Source organism: Gopherus flavomarginatus, chromosome 4, assembly GCF_025201925.1.
Source record: "Gopherus flavomarginatus isolate rGopFla2 chromosome 4, rGopFla2.mat.asm, whole genome shotgun sequence".
NCBI classification, from domain to species: Eukaryota; Metazoa; Chordata; order Testudines; family Testudinidae; genus Gopherus; species Gopherus flavomarginatus.
Window position 1 is genome coordinate 6,265,022 of NC_066620.1, and position 17,793 is coordinate 6,282,814.

The 17,793-nt window shown below is 45.8% G+C and overlaps 1 protein-coding gene across 5 annotated transcripts in view; it reads right to left on the reverse strand.

Moving 5' to 3' along the window:
• LOC127049906 (sodium/potassium/calcium exchanger 3-like) overlaps positions 1 to 17,793 on the reverse strand; it is a 500,507-nt gene that overhangs the window by 114,879 nt on the left and 367,835 nt on the right. Inside the window, exons 1-2 of one of the 5 annotated variants that reach the window (XM_050951279.1) lie at positions 9,518 to 9,593; positions 5,389 to 5,448 (exon numbers count right to left, since the gene is read on the reverse strand). The exons of 2 other annotated variants lie outside the window; for them this stretch is intronic. In XM_050951279.1, coding sequence (XP_050807236.1) covers positions 5,389 to 5,421 — 33 coding nt within the window. In that variant the 5' untranslated portion in view covers positions 5,422 to 5,448; positions 9,518 to 9,593. Of the gene's footprint in view, positions 1 to 5,388; positions 5,449 to 9,517; positions 9,598 to 17,793 lie in introns of those variants that run through there. 2 more of the 5 variants (XM_050951281.1, XM_050951277.1) reach the window with 2 other exon arrangements.

Sequence of the window (17,793 nt, forward strand, 5' to 3'; positions counted from 1 at the left end):
TGTTTAAGCACATGCTTAAGTCTTTCTAGGACTGGGTCTCATGTGTGTTTGCAGGACCACAACCTAACACTATTATAATTGAAAGCTATAGGAAAAACATTGTTTAATTTTGTGCATCTTGACTCTGTTTTGTATGTAGTCAATTCCACTATTTACTCTGCATAACCAATACAATCTTGTTTTCTTGCCTATGCAGGTCGTGTGGGGAGAGAAAAATATTTTAAATACATTTACACGGTAAAAGGAAAGGCTGTAAAATCACAAAACTTGGCAAGAGGACTAAAGGACACGAAGTACCTGAAGCTATTTTTATCTCAAATTTAAACCAGACTAGATTTCAAATGGATGGTGTTTCTTTATGTAATACATAGGTATCTACAACCTTTGTGGTCTATTAACTATAACTTTTATTGGAAATTTCCTTATATTTTTATATATGCATCAAGGAAAAATAGAGCTGCCACTCCTACATATAACTCTTAATAACACTGATACCATCACAGAATTAGCATATTTTGGTTTCATGCCTGGTAGCACTCCAAGTTCAGGCATGGTCATCACACACTTTTTACACTGGGAGGGAGGGACCTCACAGGATGCTGTGAGTCTCCTCAGATATTTCCTCCCACAGAGCCCCTTCCTATAGCTCTTAACACAGGATGGGGTAATGTGGCAATGGGATATATCTTCTACAGCCTGAATTTGCTCTGTACCATGCAACTTTCATGAAAGCTGTGCACTTGCAGTGGCTCTAGGTGATATTCTTGTAGCTCTTCCATTCTGACCTCAGGGTTTGCTGCTCAGAAATTTGTAAATGAGTTTTCTATTCTTTTGCTGTGCTGACACTTGGAAAAAGTCAGGTGTCACCATTGAACAATTTCCACCCTTCTATTCCCTGATATTAAAACAGAGAACTCTCTGGGATCCTTCAAATTAAGAAAGGCAATAAAACCAAAGCCTTCTACGGCATGTTTCTGTGCAAGTAGGAACCCTGATCCTGCAACTGTATCCATGCAGACAGATCCCTCCGACAAGTCCCAATGGGTTCTGTCTACATTTGATTTGATTCAAAGCCCATCAAAGTCAACAGAGTCTTTCCAGGATTGGTGTCTGTGCTCCTTTTGCAAGCACTGGGCCTGTGTTTGTATTTTTGCCATTTTATTTACAAATTCTCACATTGATATTTATAGTTTAACAAATCTAACTAAAAGAGGAAAAGTCTGCTCATTGCTAAGACATTTTCCAAGTTTCAGTTTGTATAGCCAACTTACAAAGCATTCAGCTCCCAGTTCCTAACGTATGTAATGGAAGATACTTGATCTTAGCTACAATAAACTGCTTCATACATACAAAAATCAAGGTCAAATGGCTCATATTATAAAAATTACAGGACCAAAAATATTATATCACCAAGTTACACTTTCCAAAACTGAAACTCATGTCAAATATTGATTGAGTTTTTGATCCAATTCCAATTCCAGTGTATTCACAACTTATAAGATTTTCTCTGGACTCTAATAAAAGCCATGTACAACAGCAGTGCTCATGACTTGGAACTTGGACAGAGAAATTTTAAATGATATATGGTACCCTGGTGTTCCCCAAGCAGCCAAACAGGTGTGGGCCTTATGAACACACTAAGAATTTTGGCTTCCTTTTTGATAGGTATTTAAAATTTCTAAATCATCTTTTCCATTTTGCATTAACTGCTCTGAACATTGCAAAACATTTTTTTAAATCCCCAACCATTGCTAGAACAGCTTATTATAAAAATTTTACTACTTGTCTATGTCCCACGGTTGCCAACATCTAAATTTTTCCCAAGAAATGCAGCAAGGGCCCAGACACGAAAGCAGTGGTGTTTATTCTCGTGAACTTGATGTTCTTTTTTATAATGATATGTTTATCGAAAACAGAATTCATGTGCACAAACTGATGAGCTGTTCCACACACACAGACAGTCTAATTAATGCTAGAGGAAATATTCGTATCACATTCTGGCCCTCAATTATTATCAGGTCAAACCTAATACATGACTCAATTATGGAGTTCCTGTGAATCCTGAGTAAAAGGCTGGATATAGCATAGCTATATTTGCCCAGGAGCAGATATGAGGCTGAACTGGGACTCAGAGAGGCACAATTTTGTCCTTTGCTCCATGGGGGAGTTTAAAGCATGCCAGCCCGTTACATGACACAAATTACTTCCCCCTGTGCACTAGCTCTGCTACCTTACCTGGCTGAGACCAGGCTCCATCCACTCATTACCCAATCTGCCATACCCTTCAGCTCCTGGAGGAACAAACCAGTCTCAGGTTGGCCAAGCTGGGATTTCCAGGTCTCTCCATATATTCGCCCTCCTAAGCATACAGTTGAATCTGCTACTTTAAGTCTGGCCAAGATGCAGTTTGGGTACTTTTCTCTAACTCGGTATATAAATATCTTATATGGCATATGTCCAAAGTCAATCATTAACAGAACAAAGGAAGCAAGAGTTTAGCTAAAAGAGGATGTTACGGATCTTCAAGTAGATGAAGCAAGGTAAGGGAATGTCAGCAAATGTAATGTCATGCATGCAGGGAAAGCCAATGAGACTGTATGTTATTTTCGTGTTGAAATGTATTTTGGCTCTAATACAGAATGAAAAGAACCCCAGAGTTAATTATTTGAACATAGGGACTCTGTGTTGACCAAAAACAAAGTAAAAGTAAAAAGAATAATTTTGAATGCAGAAACAGGGGTATCGTTTACAAGAAAGGAAAGACAATTCTTCTCTGCGAAGCACTTGTGAGGTCACATTTAGTCTTGTGCTTAGTCCTAGGCGTTGAGCCAAAAGACAGACATACACATTCTGGAGATGGTGCAAAGGAGAGCAAAAAGAGGTTCTGAAAGGAAAGGCTTTGAAAATTGAACAGGCCTCAAATTAGTGTGTGCAGTGCAGGCCAAGTCCATAGCTGGTGTCAATTTGCATAGCTCCATTAATGTCAATGAAACTGGACTGATTTACATCTGAGGATCTGGCTCCCAGTATTTAAATAGCTTACAAAACTACACAGGGCCGACCTTTTCAGAATTCAGGGAGATAATCATGGCCCAAGGGCAACATTGGATATTAAATGTGAACTGGGTATTTAAACACATGTTCTCCAAAGAACCTATTTTTGCAGGGAATTTTGCACTCACCTGTGTTCTGAGGTTAAGGAAGGAGATGACTAAGTTCCCTTTTATTACTGCTACCTTGTCCTTCTTCCCATGCCACCCACATTTTCGTCTCACCCACCTGGGTGGCATGGGAAGACACCTTGTCTTGTTTTTTAGACTGTAAGTACCTTGGGACAGGAACTGTCATTTATTATGTGTTGGTACAGCACCCAACCTGAACCTGCTGCCTGAACTTGGTGCACTGTCTACACTGGCACTTTACAGAGCTGGAACTTGCTGCACTCGGGGGGTGTTTTTTCACACCCCAGAGCGATAAAGTTGCAATGATGTAAAGTGCAGTGCAGACAAGCCCTCAGTTTCAAACAGCATGTGACACCTGGACCATGTTTCCAAACTGCACTCTCCGCACGAAGATCAAAGCAACAGTCAAAGGCCATACGAACCAGCATGCGGTCAGAAATGGAGGAAAGTGTTCCATATGTCAACAATAAATGCTGAAGTGAATTTTGATTCTGTTGTTTAAATGACTAGACACAGAATGCAAAACATTCCTGATCCGCTCCTTAATGGCTCTATAAGGGGCTACATCACAAAAATCCTTTCATGAAAATGCATTAAGAGGATATCACAATTGTTTGTCACTTTACTTAAGCAAACCACTTTTGAAATAAGATTTAAATATACAATCTTTTCCCCACACTATTGGTTAGATTAAATGAGGGTACAGTTTCAGGGACTCCCTTTGCAAAATGAATGTTCAGCTGTACTTAAAAGTACAGCATGTGCCCAGTGTAAGAGCACTGAATAATATATGTGCTTACATGCAAGTACAATGAGGCAGCAGCAAGTTATAGATGAAGATCAACTATTTGGACCAGACTCAGCTCTTATTGACAATGGTGTAAATCAGAAGTAAGTCCTCTGAAGTATGAATAAGTGTAAAACTAATGTAAAAGGAGAATCCGACCCCTAGTCTGGATCTAATAAAGGCTCTCCTTTCTGCTATTGTTACTGCAGACACAATCTTAGAGTGAGATTCACTTTTGATGCAAACTAGGATCCTTCCAACCCATTTCAGCTCTGTGGTTAGGCTACAAAGGGTATGGGGGGGGGGAAGAAGGGGAAGAGCAGGGGTGGCCAACCTGAGCCTGAGAAGGAGCCAGATTTACCAACGTACATTGCCAAAGAGCCACAGTAATACGTAAGCAGCCTCCCATCAGCTCCCCTCCCCTGCTCCCAGCGCCTCCCACCCACCAGCACCTCCCCCTCCTTCCCGATCAGCTGTTTCATGGCGTGCAGGAGGCTCTGAGGGGGAGAAGTCAGGGCATGGCAGGCTCAGGGGAGGGGGCGAGAAAGGGTGGAGTGGGAGCAGGGCCTGTGGCAGAGCCAGGGGTTGAGCAGTGAGCACCCCCCCAGCACATTGGATAGTTGGCACCTGTAGCTCCAGCCCCAGAGTCGGCGCCTGTACAAGGAGCGACATATTAACTTCTAAAGAGCCACATGTGGCTCCGGAGCCACAGGTTGGCCACCCCTGGTATAAACAGTCTCTTTCAGCACTGACATTCTGTTGCACACAAGAGCACAGTTTCAATAGCAACTGTATTACTTAATGACAGGTTTCAGAGTGGTAGCCGTGTTAGTCTGTATGAGCAAAAACAACAAGGAGTCCTTGTGGCACCTTAGAGACTAACAAATGTTTTGGGGCATAAGCTTTTGTGGCCTAAAACCCACTTCATCAGATGCTGGGTTTTAGCCCAAGGAAGTTTATGCCCAAATAAATGTATTAGTTTCTAAGGTGCCACAAGGACTCCTCACTGTATTTGTATTGCTTAAAGTCTTTTACCTTATCATACACCATCTGTAAGCAAAGAGGTATTTATTTTCAGTGTACTAAACTCAGACAAATATTGGATAGATACTCCCTCTGCCCTCAAAACAAAAACAAACCAAACCACATATCTATCACACTGCTACTACACCATACACCTCTACCCCGATATAACGCTGTCCTCAGGAGCCAAAAAAACCTTACCGTGTTATAGGTGAAACCGCGTTATATCAAACTTGCTGTGATCCGCCGGAGTGAGCAGCCCCGCCCCCCCGGAGCACTGCTTTACTGCATTATATCCAAATTCGTGTTATATCAGGTCATGTTATATCGGGGTAGAGGTGTATTAAGTTATTTTAAATCAATTTGTTTCCTAAGCAAATGTCCTAATCTTACCACCTCTAGGAGGTGAGGCAACAATTCAGTCTCCATGCCAGTCAGGTCCTGATCCAAAGCCCACTGAAAAAAAAAAAATCAATGGAAAGTCTCCCATGACTTTAATAGGCTTTCGATAGGGCCTTATCCCTCTGCAGAGACTGCCAATAAAGGTGGTAATTATCTCACTGGTTTTGTGATGTGCCTTAAGAGTAAGACTGAGACCACCAAATTCATTTCACATAGTGAAATACTGATTCTCTACAGTTGGAGGGATAAGAATTACAGAATGCATCACTACTGCATCATAGCCATGTTTGTTAAGCTGATAACATTGCACAGAAGCCCGTGAGCTGCTACGTTGTTGGTGGTGTTTTTGTGATAAGCTACATACTCAGAATTCAGCCTCCCAATTGTTCATTATAAAAAAAAAAGTTCTCCCAGTAAAATCAAAAGCTGCCAATTTTAACAACATATGGAGGATAGGTCCATTGATGGCTATTAGCCAGGATGGGTGGCGATGGTGTCCCTAGCCTGTTTGCCAGAAGCTGGGAAAGGGAGACAGGGGATGGATCACTTGATGATTCCCTGTTCTGTTCATTCCCTCTGGGGCACCTGGCACCGGACACTGTTGGAAGACAGGATACTGGGCTAGATGGACCTTTGGTCTGACCCAGTAGGGCCATTCTTATGTTGTTAGTAGGATCCTGTCTAAAATTAGTTTATAAACTCTCTAGGCAGGGACTGTGTCTTCCTAGGTGTATGCACAGAGCCTAGCACAAAGAAGTCCCAATTTGGCTGCAATTTTTAAGCAGTCCACTAATTCTCATGTTCAAAGATATGACCAATATGAAATTTCCAATGTTCTTTGCTTAGACTTGAATATTTACTCAGCCATTCCAAACTCTTGGTCAATCAATAACTTTGGTTTGTTTTATACAAGCACTTTTAGAGGCTATTTTTAAACGTTGGATTACTTTGCTCCACAACATATGTGGGTTACTGACTCACTGACCTATCAGGGATGCTTTCCATTTCCAGGCGAGACACCCTAGCTAGGTTCCCATTTCCATTCTTATTGTCTGGGTCAGGAGACACAAAGAATGCTGCAAAAAGATCATGTTTAGGCCCTAGAGAAGGAACTATCTTCTCTCACTCAACAATGATCCTCAGAACAATACATTTTGTAGAATACCAATTCCAGTCCAATTCTCCTCATCCTGAAAGACTACGGCTGCAACCCAGAGCCTGAAGGGATGTTAAAAATAGCAGCATGTTTGGGGGCAACCCTCAGAACACCACCACCATGGGACATGGAAGATCCTTGGGGGGAAAAGGAGGTGGGTATTTTGCTGTACAAATCCACCAGTTCATTTCACAATGATTATATCAAAAGCTGGTTGCAATTTTTTCATCTAAACATTTTTAGATGAAAAATGGCTATACCACCAAAGCAAAACTTTTCACAGAAAAAGTTTGTTTTTTCTTGAAGTTCTCCAATGAAAAGCCAGAAATTGATTTTCTTTAGGTAACAATGTATGGTGTTCCGTTCTTAAAAGAGTTGGGTTGCTTTACATTGAAAAATTTTGAGTTTTTATTTCAGCTTTTGATAAAACCAGAAAAGTTCCCTGGGAAATTTGTGGGAAAAAAGTGATTGACATTTTTGACCAGCTCTCCTCACAGCTTTGTATATAATCTCTTATTCGTTTATTAAATGTGAACAAATTGCTAGATAGATTTGCAACAAAATTATGATGAGAGCACTGAGAGCTATAAACATAGAATCTTCGATGAGTGGATTCAGGGAAAGTTGCAAGATTTAAGGATTTTCATCTACATGACTTTCCTCAAAATATGGAGGAACAGTTAATATTCATCCCCCCCATACTAATCTTGGTAAGCATTTAGTTTTATTTTTTAATTAATATAAAAGACAAATCAATGCATTTAGCAACACCTTTTGTTAGTGATATCAAATGCAGTCTGTATTTAATATTGTACCACTAAAGAGGACTGTTCCAAATCAGAAATTCAATTCAGATAGAAATATGGCATATTTTTCTTGCCTAGTTATGTGATTGAGAGAGAGACACACGGTAGTGAGGTAATATATTTTTAATTGAACCAACAAATGGTTACCTCACCTACCCTGTCTCATATGCTGGGACCAACCTGGTTGCTGTAATGACAACACTACAAATAACGTGTTATTAATAGATGTTTCTAGCTAGTAGAGTCCTAACTGCACACATAATCAAGTAATATTCAAAAAAATCTGTCCCAAATAAAGTTAACAATTAAATTATCTCAAAGATAACATATCTTACATATTAAAGAAGTGGTTGCATTTTCTCAGTCCAGATTTACACTAGGCATACTTTCCTGGTATAGCTATGCAATATATACTTCTGTCCACTGTTAATGAGCAAGGGCTTTTTAGGCACTCAGATACTACAGCGATGCATACAGTATACAAAACCTAGAATAGACTTGAATAGTACTGGCAAAGTGCCCCTAGCATGGATGAAGCTTATACTAGCAAAATGTGGTTTTGCTAGCATAGCTTATTCCAGTGCCCTACCCTTAACTACCAAGTGAAATAAATTATACCAGTATAACTCTAAACCAGGGGCTTTTGCCTGCATAGCTATATTGGCCAGGGATCATCCTTACGTTAACATAGCTATGCTGGCAAAAGTTTGTACCGGAGGCCTGGAATTCCTCACTCAATGATCAGACCCAATTGTGCTACACACCATATGCTAGAAGACGGTCCCTGCCCCAAGGAGCTCATAATCTACATATCAGACAGGATGCAACAGGTGGGCAAAACAGGTAAGTGGAGGCTGGCTGGGTTGGAAGGATGAGGAAGCAATAAAAAACAAAATTTTGCAGAAAATCAGAAGTCAAAGTTCTCAACCTGCCTAGCCAATCCCAGATGGGAGTAATTTGTAAATATCATAATATAGGCAGTTTTAAGGAAAGATTTAAAAGATGGTGGGTGGGTGTGGATGTGTACACAGCCATTCCATTTTGAAAGAGACTAACAGTCACTGGAACAGACTACTGGACCAAGTAATCACACTACGTTTGGTCCATCTGCTTATCATTTGTATTGCTGTAGCTCCAACAGACCCAGTTAGCATCAGGAGTCCATTGTGCTAGGCACTGTACAAACACATAGTAAGACACAGTCCCCGCCCCAAGGAGTTTATGATTTAAGTTAAGACAAAGTGACAAGTATGCATGATCAACAACAGAAGGCAAACTAAGGTGTGAACATGTGATAAGCAATGTCAGTTACACGTGCAACATAGGTGGGAATCCTTTTAAAGTAGTGTGGCTTTTTGTATAGGGTGACGATCTACCTCTTACAATTACTAAAGAGAAAATCAACCAAGCAGTTTTCCTCACGTATAGCCACTAGTAACTGAGTGTGAGACGCACAAAAGGATACCAGCCAATAAAGGAGAGTGATAAGATAATGTAAAGGGAGGTTAAAAATAGGAATTCTAATATTTTGCTTGGCATTGCTCAAAACAACAACTTCCGGATCAGTTTTTTGAGCTACCTATAGGTTATGAGTCTAACTGATCACCATATACAGGGTCAGGAAAGAACCCCCCCCCCCCCAGGTCAATGACCCTCCCCAGCAGTGCATAGGTGCGGGTCACTTGCCAGGACCAGTCATGTCCTTGCCATTGTGGGGGCCTTGAATAGCAGGCATCGGGGTCCATCCTGCTCCCTGCCTAGGGCACAGGGCAGGCTAGCCTGGGGCAGGCTGTGCTACTTCGGTCTCACTCCGGATGCTGAGGTTCCCTGCCACACGCAGGCGCTCAGACTAGAGGCGCTGGTGGCTCCCTTCTGGCCTTGAACTCTAGACAAGGGGTGGGAATTTCAAAAGCGGCGGAGCCATTTCAGGGCTCCAGACTGGCTCCCCAACCACCCAGATGGGTTTGAAAATCCCACCCCACAACAGGCCCCGAGTCTCCTCCCAGCCGGCGCGGCCCCCACGGGCGCCAGGCCACTGAGAGGAGCCGGCCCCGGCCCCGGCCCCGGCCCTGGCGCCGGGCGGGGGGACCCCTCAGGCCACGGGGCAGCGCTGGGGACCATGGCTCGGCCCAGCCCCCACGCGTGTCCGCGCCGCCCTTACCTGGCTCGGCCCCCTGCCCGCAGCCCGGCGCTGTCCGCCTCGCCGAGCAGGGAGCGAGGGAGGAGCCGGGGCTTTGTGCGGCCGCGCCGGCCGGGCTCCCGCGCCTCACTCCCGAGGGCCGGCCGGCCGGCGAGCCCCCTGGGGCAGGGCGCCTGCGCCGAGCCCCTCAGCTGCCCCCCGGGAGGGCGGGGCAGAAGGGTCCGGCGGGGGCAGGGGCCGGGCCTCGCTGCGGCCATTTGCCGCCCCGCCTGCTACGGGGAGCTGGGCAGCCGCGGGGGAGGGACGGTCCTGACGGCGAGGGGACGGGGGGGGAGTTGAGGGGTAGAGATTGGGGGCGGGGAGCAGGGCAGGAGGGCAGAGGTTGGGGGGCAGTGGTGGGGGTGGGGGCGGGGAGGGACGGGGGTGTTGGGTAGAGATTGGGGGCGGGGAGCAGGGCAGGAGGGCAGAGGTTGGGGGGCAGTGGTGGGGGTGGGGGCAGGGAGGGACGGGGGGAGTTGAGGGGTAGAGATTGGGGGCTGGGAGCAGCGCAGGAGGGCAGAGGTTGGGGGGCAGTGGTGGGGGCGGGAAGGGACGGGGGTGTTGGGTAGAGATTGGGGGCGGGGAGCAGGGCAGGAGGGCAGAGGTTGGGGGGCAGTGGTGGGGGTGGGGGCGGGGAGGGACGGGGGTGTTGGGTAGAGATTGGGGGCGGGGAGCAGGGCAGGAGGGCAGAGGTTGGGGGGCAGTGGTGGGGGTGGGGGCAGGGAGGGACGGGGGGAGTTGAGGGGTAGAGATTGGGGGCTGGGAGCAGCGCAGGAGGGCAGAGGTTGGGGGGCAGTGGTGGGGGCGGGAAGGGACGGGGGTGTTGGGTAGAGATTGGGGGCGGGGAGCAGGGCAGGAGGGCAGAGGTTGGGGGGCAGTGGTGGGGGCGGGAAGGGACGGGGGTGTTGGGTAGAGATTGGGGGCGGGGAGCAGGGCAGGAGGGCAGAGGTTGGGGGGCAGTGGTGGGGGTGGGGGCAGGGAGGGACGGGGGGAGTTGAGGGGTAGCGATTGGGGGCGGGGAGCAGGGCAGTGGTAGGGACGGGGGTGTTGGGTAGAGATTGGGGGCTGGGAGCAGCGCAGGAGGGCAGAGGTTGGGGGGCAGTGGTGGGGGCGGGGAGGGACGGGGGGGGAGTTGAGGGTAGGGCGATCAGACAGCAAGTGTGAAAAATCGGGGGGGGTTATGGGGTAGGGATTGGGGGCAGGAAGCAGCGCAGTGGTGGGGATGGGGAGGGACTGGGGGCAAGAAGCAGCACAACAGGGCAGTGGTGGGGGCAGGGAGGGACTGGGGGGATTTGAGAGGTAGGGAATGGGGGGAGCAGCGCAGGAGGGCAGAGATTTGGGGCAGGGAGGGACTGGGGGAGTTGGAGGAACAGAGGCAGTTAGGGCTGTGCAGCAGCAGGAAAGTTGAGGGGCAGGAGTAGCGGGTTTGGGAGGTGTGGCTGGAGCCATGAGGAAGTTGGGGGGCTGGAATCGGGAGAGGCTGGGGTAGTGGGGGGAGCAGGAATAGTGAGGACCCCTTAAAGCACCAGCCCCATTTCCCTTCAGCACCTGGCTCTCCCCTGAGCTGTAGGGGAGATCAGTGCTATGGAGGAAAATGGGACAAAGGGAAATGTGAGAGTCTCACCTGCTGCCTGGAAGAGAGTGGGTAGAGAATGGACCTGGAGCTGGACAACCAAAGGGCAGGAGGAGGAAGAGGATGTGAATCCTGCTAAACACTAACATAGGAAGCTAGTGAGCTGCATACTTAAAGAGCTACATTCCAAAGGCATCTGTTGAATCCCTTTGCTCCAAATGCATGCCTGTTTAGCTGTTTGTGCGCTTGAAACCCCAGCTTTGTGTGGGCAGAGGGACACAGATCATAGTGCTTTGTGCTATAAGCTCTTTGCATCCAAGGTCTCCCAGTGGCTTGTACACAGTAACTGACTAAATCTCCTGTGTCTCAGAGGCAGGAGAGGGTTAACGTCAAAAATGCAATAAAACCCAGCAAGTCCAGACTTGCTGAGGAGTGTGTGTAAAACTCATGACAATGTTGCGTTGGGTGTCTTAACACACTTCTTTCACTGATGTGGGTTAGGAACAAACTTCCCCTGGGGCAAATTATTCCACAACTGCCTGCTGCAGGGTTTTTTGGACCTTCATCCAAAACCGATACCACTGGCTTCCAGTGGAGACAGGATACTGGACTGATTACCCATCTGAGACTGTATGGCAATTACCATGTTCCCTCCCGCACCTTGTTGGTCTGCCTAATTTTTCCTGACCCAGTCTCGTTGACTTCAGCTAATGCAACAGAGACATTGAAAGCGAGCTACAGCACCCAATGCAATTTGAATATAAGGATTGTGTAGTTCAGACAAGGTGTGTTCCTTAGTTCATTCCAAGATCCACATGTGCAATATTTCACAAATACATCACACTTATTTTCTTGCATTTTACTTCATTAATAAAACTTTAAGAACAAGCCCTTCCCTGCGGTTTGGCTTTTGCTTTCTCCATAAATAGGGCACTCTTAAGAGAGCCATGTTGGGGTATTAGTGCAACCAAACACCATGTTGTTGTTTACACTTCAAACACTGGTAGGGCTTGATTCAAGCCAAAGCCCCAGGCATTGAAAAATCCATAGAAGGAGGTTGTGGTGGCACAAAGTATTTTCAGTTCCCTCACATATACTGGGTGCAAAGGGTCACAAGAATCCAGGGATGCTCCAAAAGGGCATTGATACCCAGGGAGGCAGATGTGGCCAGAATAGTCTGCGGGAGGCACAAGAACATCCATACTGGGTCAGACCAAAGGTCCATCCAGCCCAGTATCCTGTCTTCTGACAGTGGCCAATGTCAGGTGCCCCAGAGGGAATGAACAGAACAGGGAATCATCAAGTACATCTGAGCAGCTTCTGCTAATAGAGCTCCAATGTATCCCCAGCTGTAAATTACAGCTAGCTCCTAATGGTGTGATGTAAAGTTTTTATTGGAATGTCTGCATTAGTCACACGGGGTGTAGCAAAGTAGGTTCTGTAGGCCATCCTAAATAAGCACCAATAAAGCCTTTATATTTCACTCAACCAGCATCAGACTGGAAATAAGACATCATTTTTAAATGGTGAGTGTAACTACCCATTGGAACAATTTACCAAGGACAGTGGTGATTCTCAATCACTGACAATTTTAAAATCAAGACTGGATGCTTTTCTTGAAGATCTGCTCTAGGAACTATTTTGGGGAAGTTCTCTGGCCTGTGCTATACAGGAGGTAAGACTAGACTCATAGATTCCAAGACCATTGTGATCATCTATTCTGTGCACTCTACCCCGTTACTTTGTTTCAGAAATGTTTTAAGGAGTTTATAAACAGAAATATTAATATGACTTACTTTTCTATTCCTCATCTCTGAAGCCAGATGCCTTAGTTGGACTGGGCTGGCTTGGACTACATGCCCCAGCAGGAAGCAGGAAGATATTAGGTCAGGTTGTGAAATGCCTGCTTATTCCCCACTGGGGCAAGGGAGCAGGGAGAGACAGGGAGCCGTAGGCCATGCTATATTGTTAAAAGCAAACCCCGCTCTCCCCAAGACTGGTGATTTGACATTTTAATTTATGGAACCAATAGGTTTATACAGAGGGTGACACTTCATAACACCAAAGCATTTCACACATTTCTGCATGTGCTGGCATTGGAATATAACTTTCCCCAGTTGCTTTGCTAGCCAAAAAAACTCCTATTACTTTTTAAATAATTTACATTCCCCCCTTTCTTTTATGGAGCTAACTAGCAGGTGCCTTGGTGGAGTGAGGAACAAGGTCACTGTGGACAGCTACATGAAGTGAATGTTGAGATCAAGCAGGCTACTTAATACTTGCTTGTTGATTGCAACTGATTCTATTATTTCAGAATCCATCAGGAAGCTACAATTTAGAAGACAATTTTGGGCCAGATCCCCAGATGGATACACCTTTCTACTCCCCAGAACCTCAGGGCTGCTCTAACTTGCCCTCGTGGACGATTGCTCCCAAGGTGTTACACTTGAATAACAAACAAACCATTTTATGGAGCTTACTAACTTAAGGATATGTCGCAGCATTACTCGTATGTGCTGCACCAATAGTTGCACTGCTTATATTAACTAGCTATCATAGGGTGATGAAATTCACCCTAGGGTACTTTAGAAACTAGCTGAAGCAGTCTCGGAATCATTAGCAACTATCTCTGAGAACATCTGGAGGATGGGTGAGGTCCCAAAAGACTGGGGAAGGGCTAATATAATACCTACTTATCTTTAAAAAGGGGAACAAAGAGAACCCCGGGGATCTGCAAATCAGCCTAACTTTCATACCCAGAAGAACACTAGAATAAATTGTTAAAATAATTTGTAAAAGGATGATAGGCTGATAAGTAATAAATAACATGGATTTGTCAAGAACAAATCATGCCAAACCAACTTCATTTCCGTCTTCGACAGAATTACTGTTTTAGTGGATGAGGGGAAGCAGTAGATGTGATACATCTTGATTTTAGTAAGTCTTTTGCCCCACATACTCATATGGTAACTAAGAAATGTGGTCTAGATTAAATTACTATAAAATAGGTGCACAACGGATTGGAAATCCATACTAGGGATGTAAATACCATTTAAAAAGTTAACCATTTAAATGATTAAAAATGTCATTTAAACGGTTAATCACTTAAGTGGCTGGGGCCACCGTGGCTGGGGCTGGACCTGCTCTGGGCCAGGTGGCACGGCTCACTGCTCCGGCCAGCGCAGGGCTGTGGGGGTCAGCCAGCCGGCCGGCCCAGAGTTAACAGTTGAGGCAGGTTAACCAGTAAGACTAATACTTACTGGTTAAGCTTCTACATCCATAATTATCAATGGTTCTGCCTTCTGCTTAGTAACACTTACATCTCCAGTCTTTGTTAATAAACCTATTTTTGTTTTACTACAAAAAACTAACTCAGTGCTGTGTATTGAAGCAAAGTGTAAGGCTCCAAGCTAGATGAACAGGCTGGTGTGTACACTGTCTCTTCAGAAGCAGGGACCTTAATTCCTGTAAGAGTCACGGGGGGAAGGACTGGACACTGCAAAAAGACATCTCTGGGGAACTGGGATTCACTGATAGTTACATGCAAGCCGAGGTTAACACTGGCAGATGCTTGAGGCATTTGCTAGTAAGGCACACAGCTTAGCAGCAGCAAAGCTCTCACTTGCTGAGGCAGAGGGGTAGCACCGTGGCTTACAGCTCTGGATGTCCTGAGCAGAACATCACCATATCCCATGAAAATATGGGTGGCAAGGCATCCAGGTAAGCACAGAAACGCTCCTATATCATTTAACTGCTGGCTGCCAATGAAAGCCTGGGCTGAAAAGTGGTTTCTAGGGAGGAGAGGAAGGATGGGCTTATGGTTGAGGGCCTGGGCTGAGAATCAGAGATCTTGGGTCAATTCCCAGTTCTGACACAGGCTGCCTGTATGACTTTGAGCAACTAAGTGTGCCTCAGTTCCTTGTCTGTAATGGGGAACGGCCTCCAGGGGATATTGGATCTGTCGTTTCTGTGCAGTGATGTCTGTTGTGTGAGTAGAGGAGCACAGAAGTCTATTATTGCTGTAGACAGTTAGGGCTGTCTGTAGCATATTTGGCAGTGCATTGTAAGGCAGAGATAAGTGCAGCTGAGGTTCCAGAAGGACTCCTTGCGACAAAGGTCAAGAGGTGGTAACACTAAGGTGGTTTTGCAGAGTAGGGGAATAATGGGTCAATGATAGGTCATGCATAACCTGCCCTAGGTACAACTTAGTGAGGACATGCTCTGACAGTTGCACCTATTACCCCACATGCTGAGTTTCTGCAGTGCTCCATACCCTCTGGGAGGACAGAGCGCTATGAGGTGCATCAGGAATGGGCTGGGACATCACTTATTCACATTCATAACATTTTTGGGCACTGAATTTCCCTGGTTTTCTGAGCAAGTGTTAGAAGTGAGAGGAGCATGATTGGGAAGCACCTGTGTGTGTGAGGGGGGGAGATATAAAGAAGCCCCCTGGGAATACCTCACTGCCACACAAATATCAACTCTGCCCTCATCCTGGCTCTCCATGCCCCCAGCACCATGAGGAGGAAGGAAGATGGTAACTGATGGGCTGGGAGGAGCACATTATCAGCTGGAGGCAGCGATGGGGGTGAGGGAAGGGAGCCTGAGACTCTCCGCTCCACTTCCACGGCTAGTGTGCAAAGGGATGCACACCCCTCAGCAGCACAGTGGGACAAGAGAGGTGTGAAATCGCCTATTGATCTTATTTGGATGTTCTCCAATGAATCAGAAAACCACATGGAAGTGAATACAGCTCCGGAGGCATGAACAGACCCATCTGTCTCATGTCTCCTCTGCCTCTACCCCCTATTAAGGAATACCAGTTTTCAAAATAATCTCACTATCCATGTGGGTTTTGGATCAATTTAAATATTAAAATCAGGTCTTTACTGAGGGAGGTGTATCTGTGGGCTTGTCTCCATGAGGGAGCTATTCCAGAATAACATAGTGTGTGAATTTAAAACACAATAGCTATTCCTGAATAACTGTCTATGTGGACACTTATTCCACAATAAGAGTGTCTAAAGGGGGAAAGATTGCAAAGTTGCTATTCCACTCAGTTACTCCATGGAGACAAGCCCTGAAGAGCCTTGACCAAAATGACATCAATTTGCACCCACTAACTCCGTGGCACAGCAATATTATTGTGGGGCAATAGTGTTACCACTGTTCAGGCTACACCAGAGTTTCCATATTAACAGGGGTGAAAAAAGCATACAGATGGTCTGTCTGTTGGATTAGAGTAGGATTTACAGATGTTTATTGTTTATGCACTGCCTGATTTTTCAATAGGGTTTGTGAGGCGGGGGGATATAATTGGAGATTTGCTATGACTGTTTCAAAAAGGGACATGTGACTGAATGTTTTCTGGTGTCTGATATTTCCTTTGGACCCCTCCTTCCAAGAAACTACAGCACTGAGGGTTGCGAGTCATAGATGTAATCCCTTAGTTTGTGTAGCTTGGATGAATTATTGTAGAGAGCTCAAATTTGTTTTGTTTGTTTTTCATTCTAAAACAAAGTGACTGGTTTGTCTGACAACATATCCTGGTGCTGCCTTTTAGGGTATGTCTACACTGGAAACTTCAAAGCGCTGCCACGGGAATGCTCCCACGCCAGTGCTTTGAAGTGTGAGTGTGGTCACATGCGAGTGCTGGGAGAGAGCTCTCCCAGTGCTCTTGGTAATCTACCTCCATGAGGGGATTAGCTCCGAGCACTGGGAGGGTGGCTCCCAGCGCTTGGAGCCTGTCTACACAAAGACTTTAAAGTGCTCAGACTTGCTATGCTCGGGGGGTGATTTTTCACACCCGAGCCAGCAAGTTAGAGCACTATAAAATGTAAAGTATCAGAGGGGTAGCCGTGTTTGCTGCTTTTACAGATCCAGACTAAGAGTCCTGTGGCACCTTATAGACTAACAGATGTATTGGAGCATGAGCATCCAACGAAGTGGGTATTCACCAACGAAAGCTCATGCTCCAATACCTCTGTTAGTCTATAAGGTGCCACAGGACTCTTTGCTGCTTACAAAATGTAAGTATAGACAAGCCCTTAGCCAATGTCAACCATGTGCCAGTCCTTAGAATAGGGTTCTCTATTGGGAGTGCATTCCTGATGCTCAGCAGTCACTATGAACATGCTGCTATTGATGAAAACTGCAGTTTCTTGCTTTTCTTTGATCACATTCAGTGCCATTGTTCAGGCAATGGGTGAGGAGCATGCAGCGTGATTGCATTACACTAAAGCTAACTAAAGTCTTTCATCTTCTTTATATTTAATTAATTCTATTTTCCCTTATAATACTTCTGAAGTATTCAGAGACTCCCCTGGGGATAACAAGCCTGATACATATCAATTTCTTTGTTAAACTGACAAACTCATAACTTTGCAGCGTCCAGCTGGCGTAACTGGACACTGCAAGATGGCGGTTCCTAGGGTTGTGTCTGGGACCAGAGATATTGGTTAGTGTCATTCAGTTGCACAATCCAAATTACAGCTTACATGCCGGAGGCTGTGCATGAGCAGCCCAGGAGTGGGGGTTCTCACAGCAGAGCAGGGTAAGGCTGGCTCCCAGAGTCAAGGATTGGAGTGACCTATCAGATCACCAGTCCAGATAACACCAGAGGGGAATGTCACACCCCCTACAAAAGGACCCTGGCCTGCCACAGTCCTCCTGGCCCTCAAAC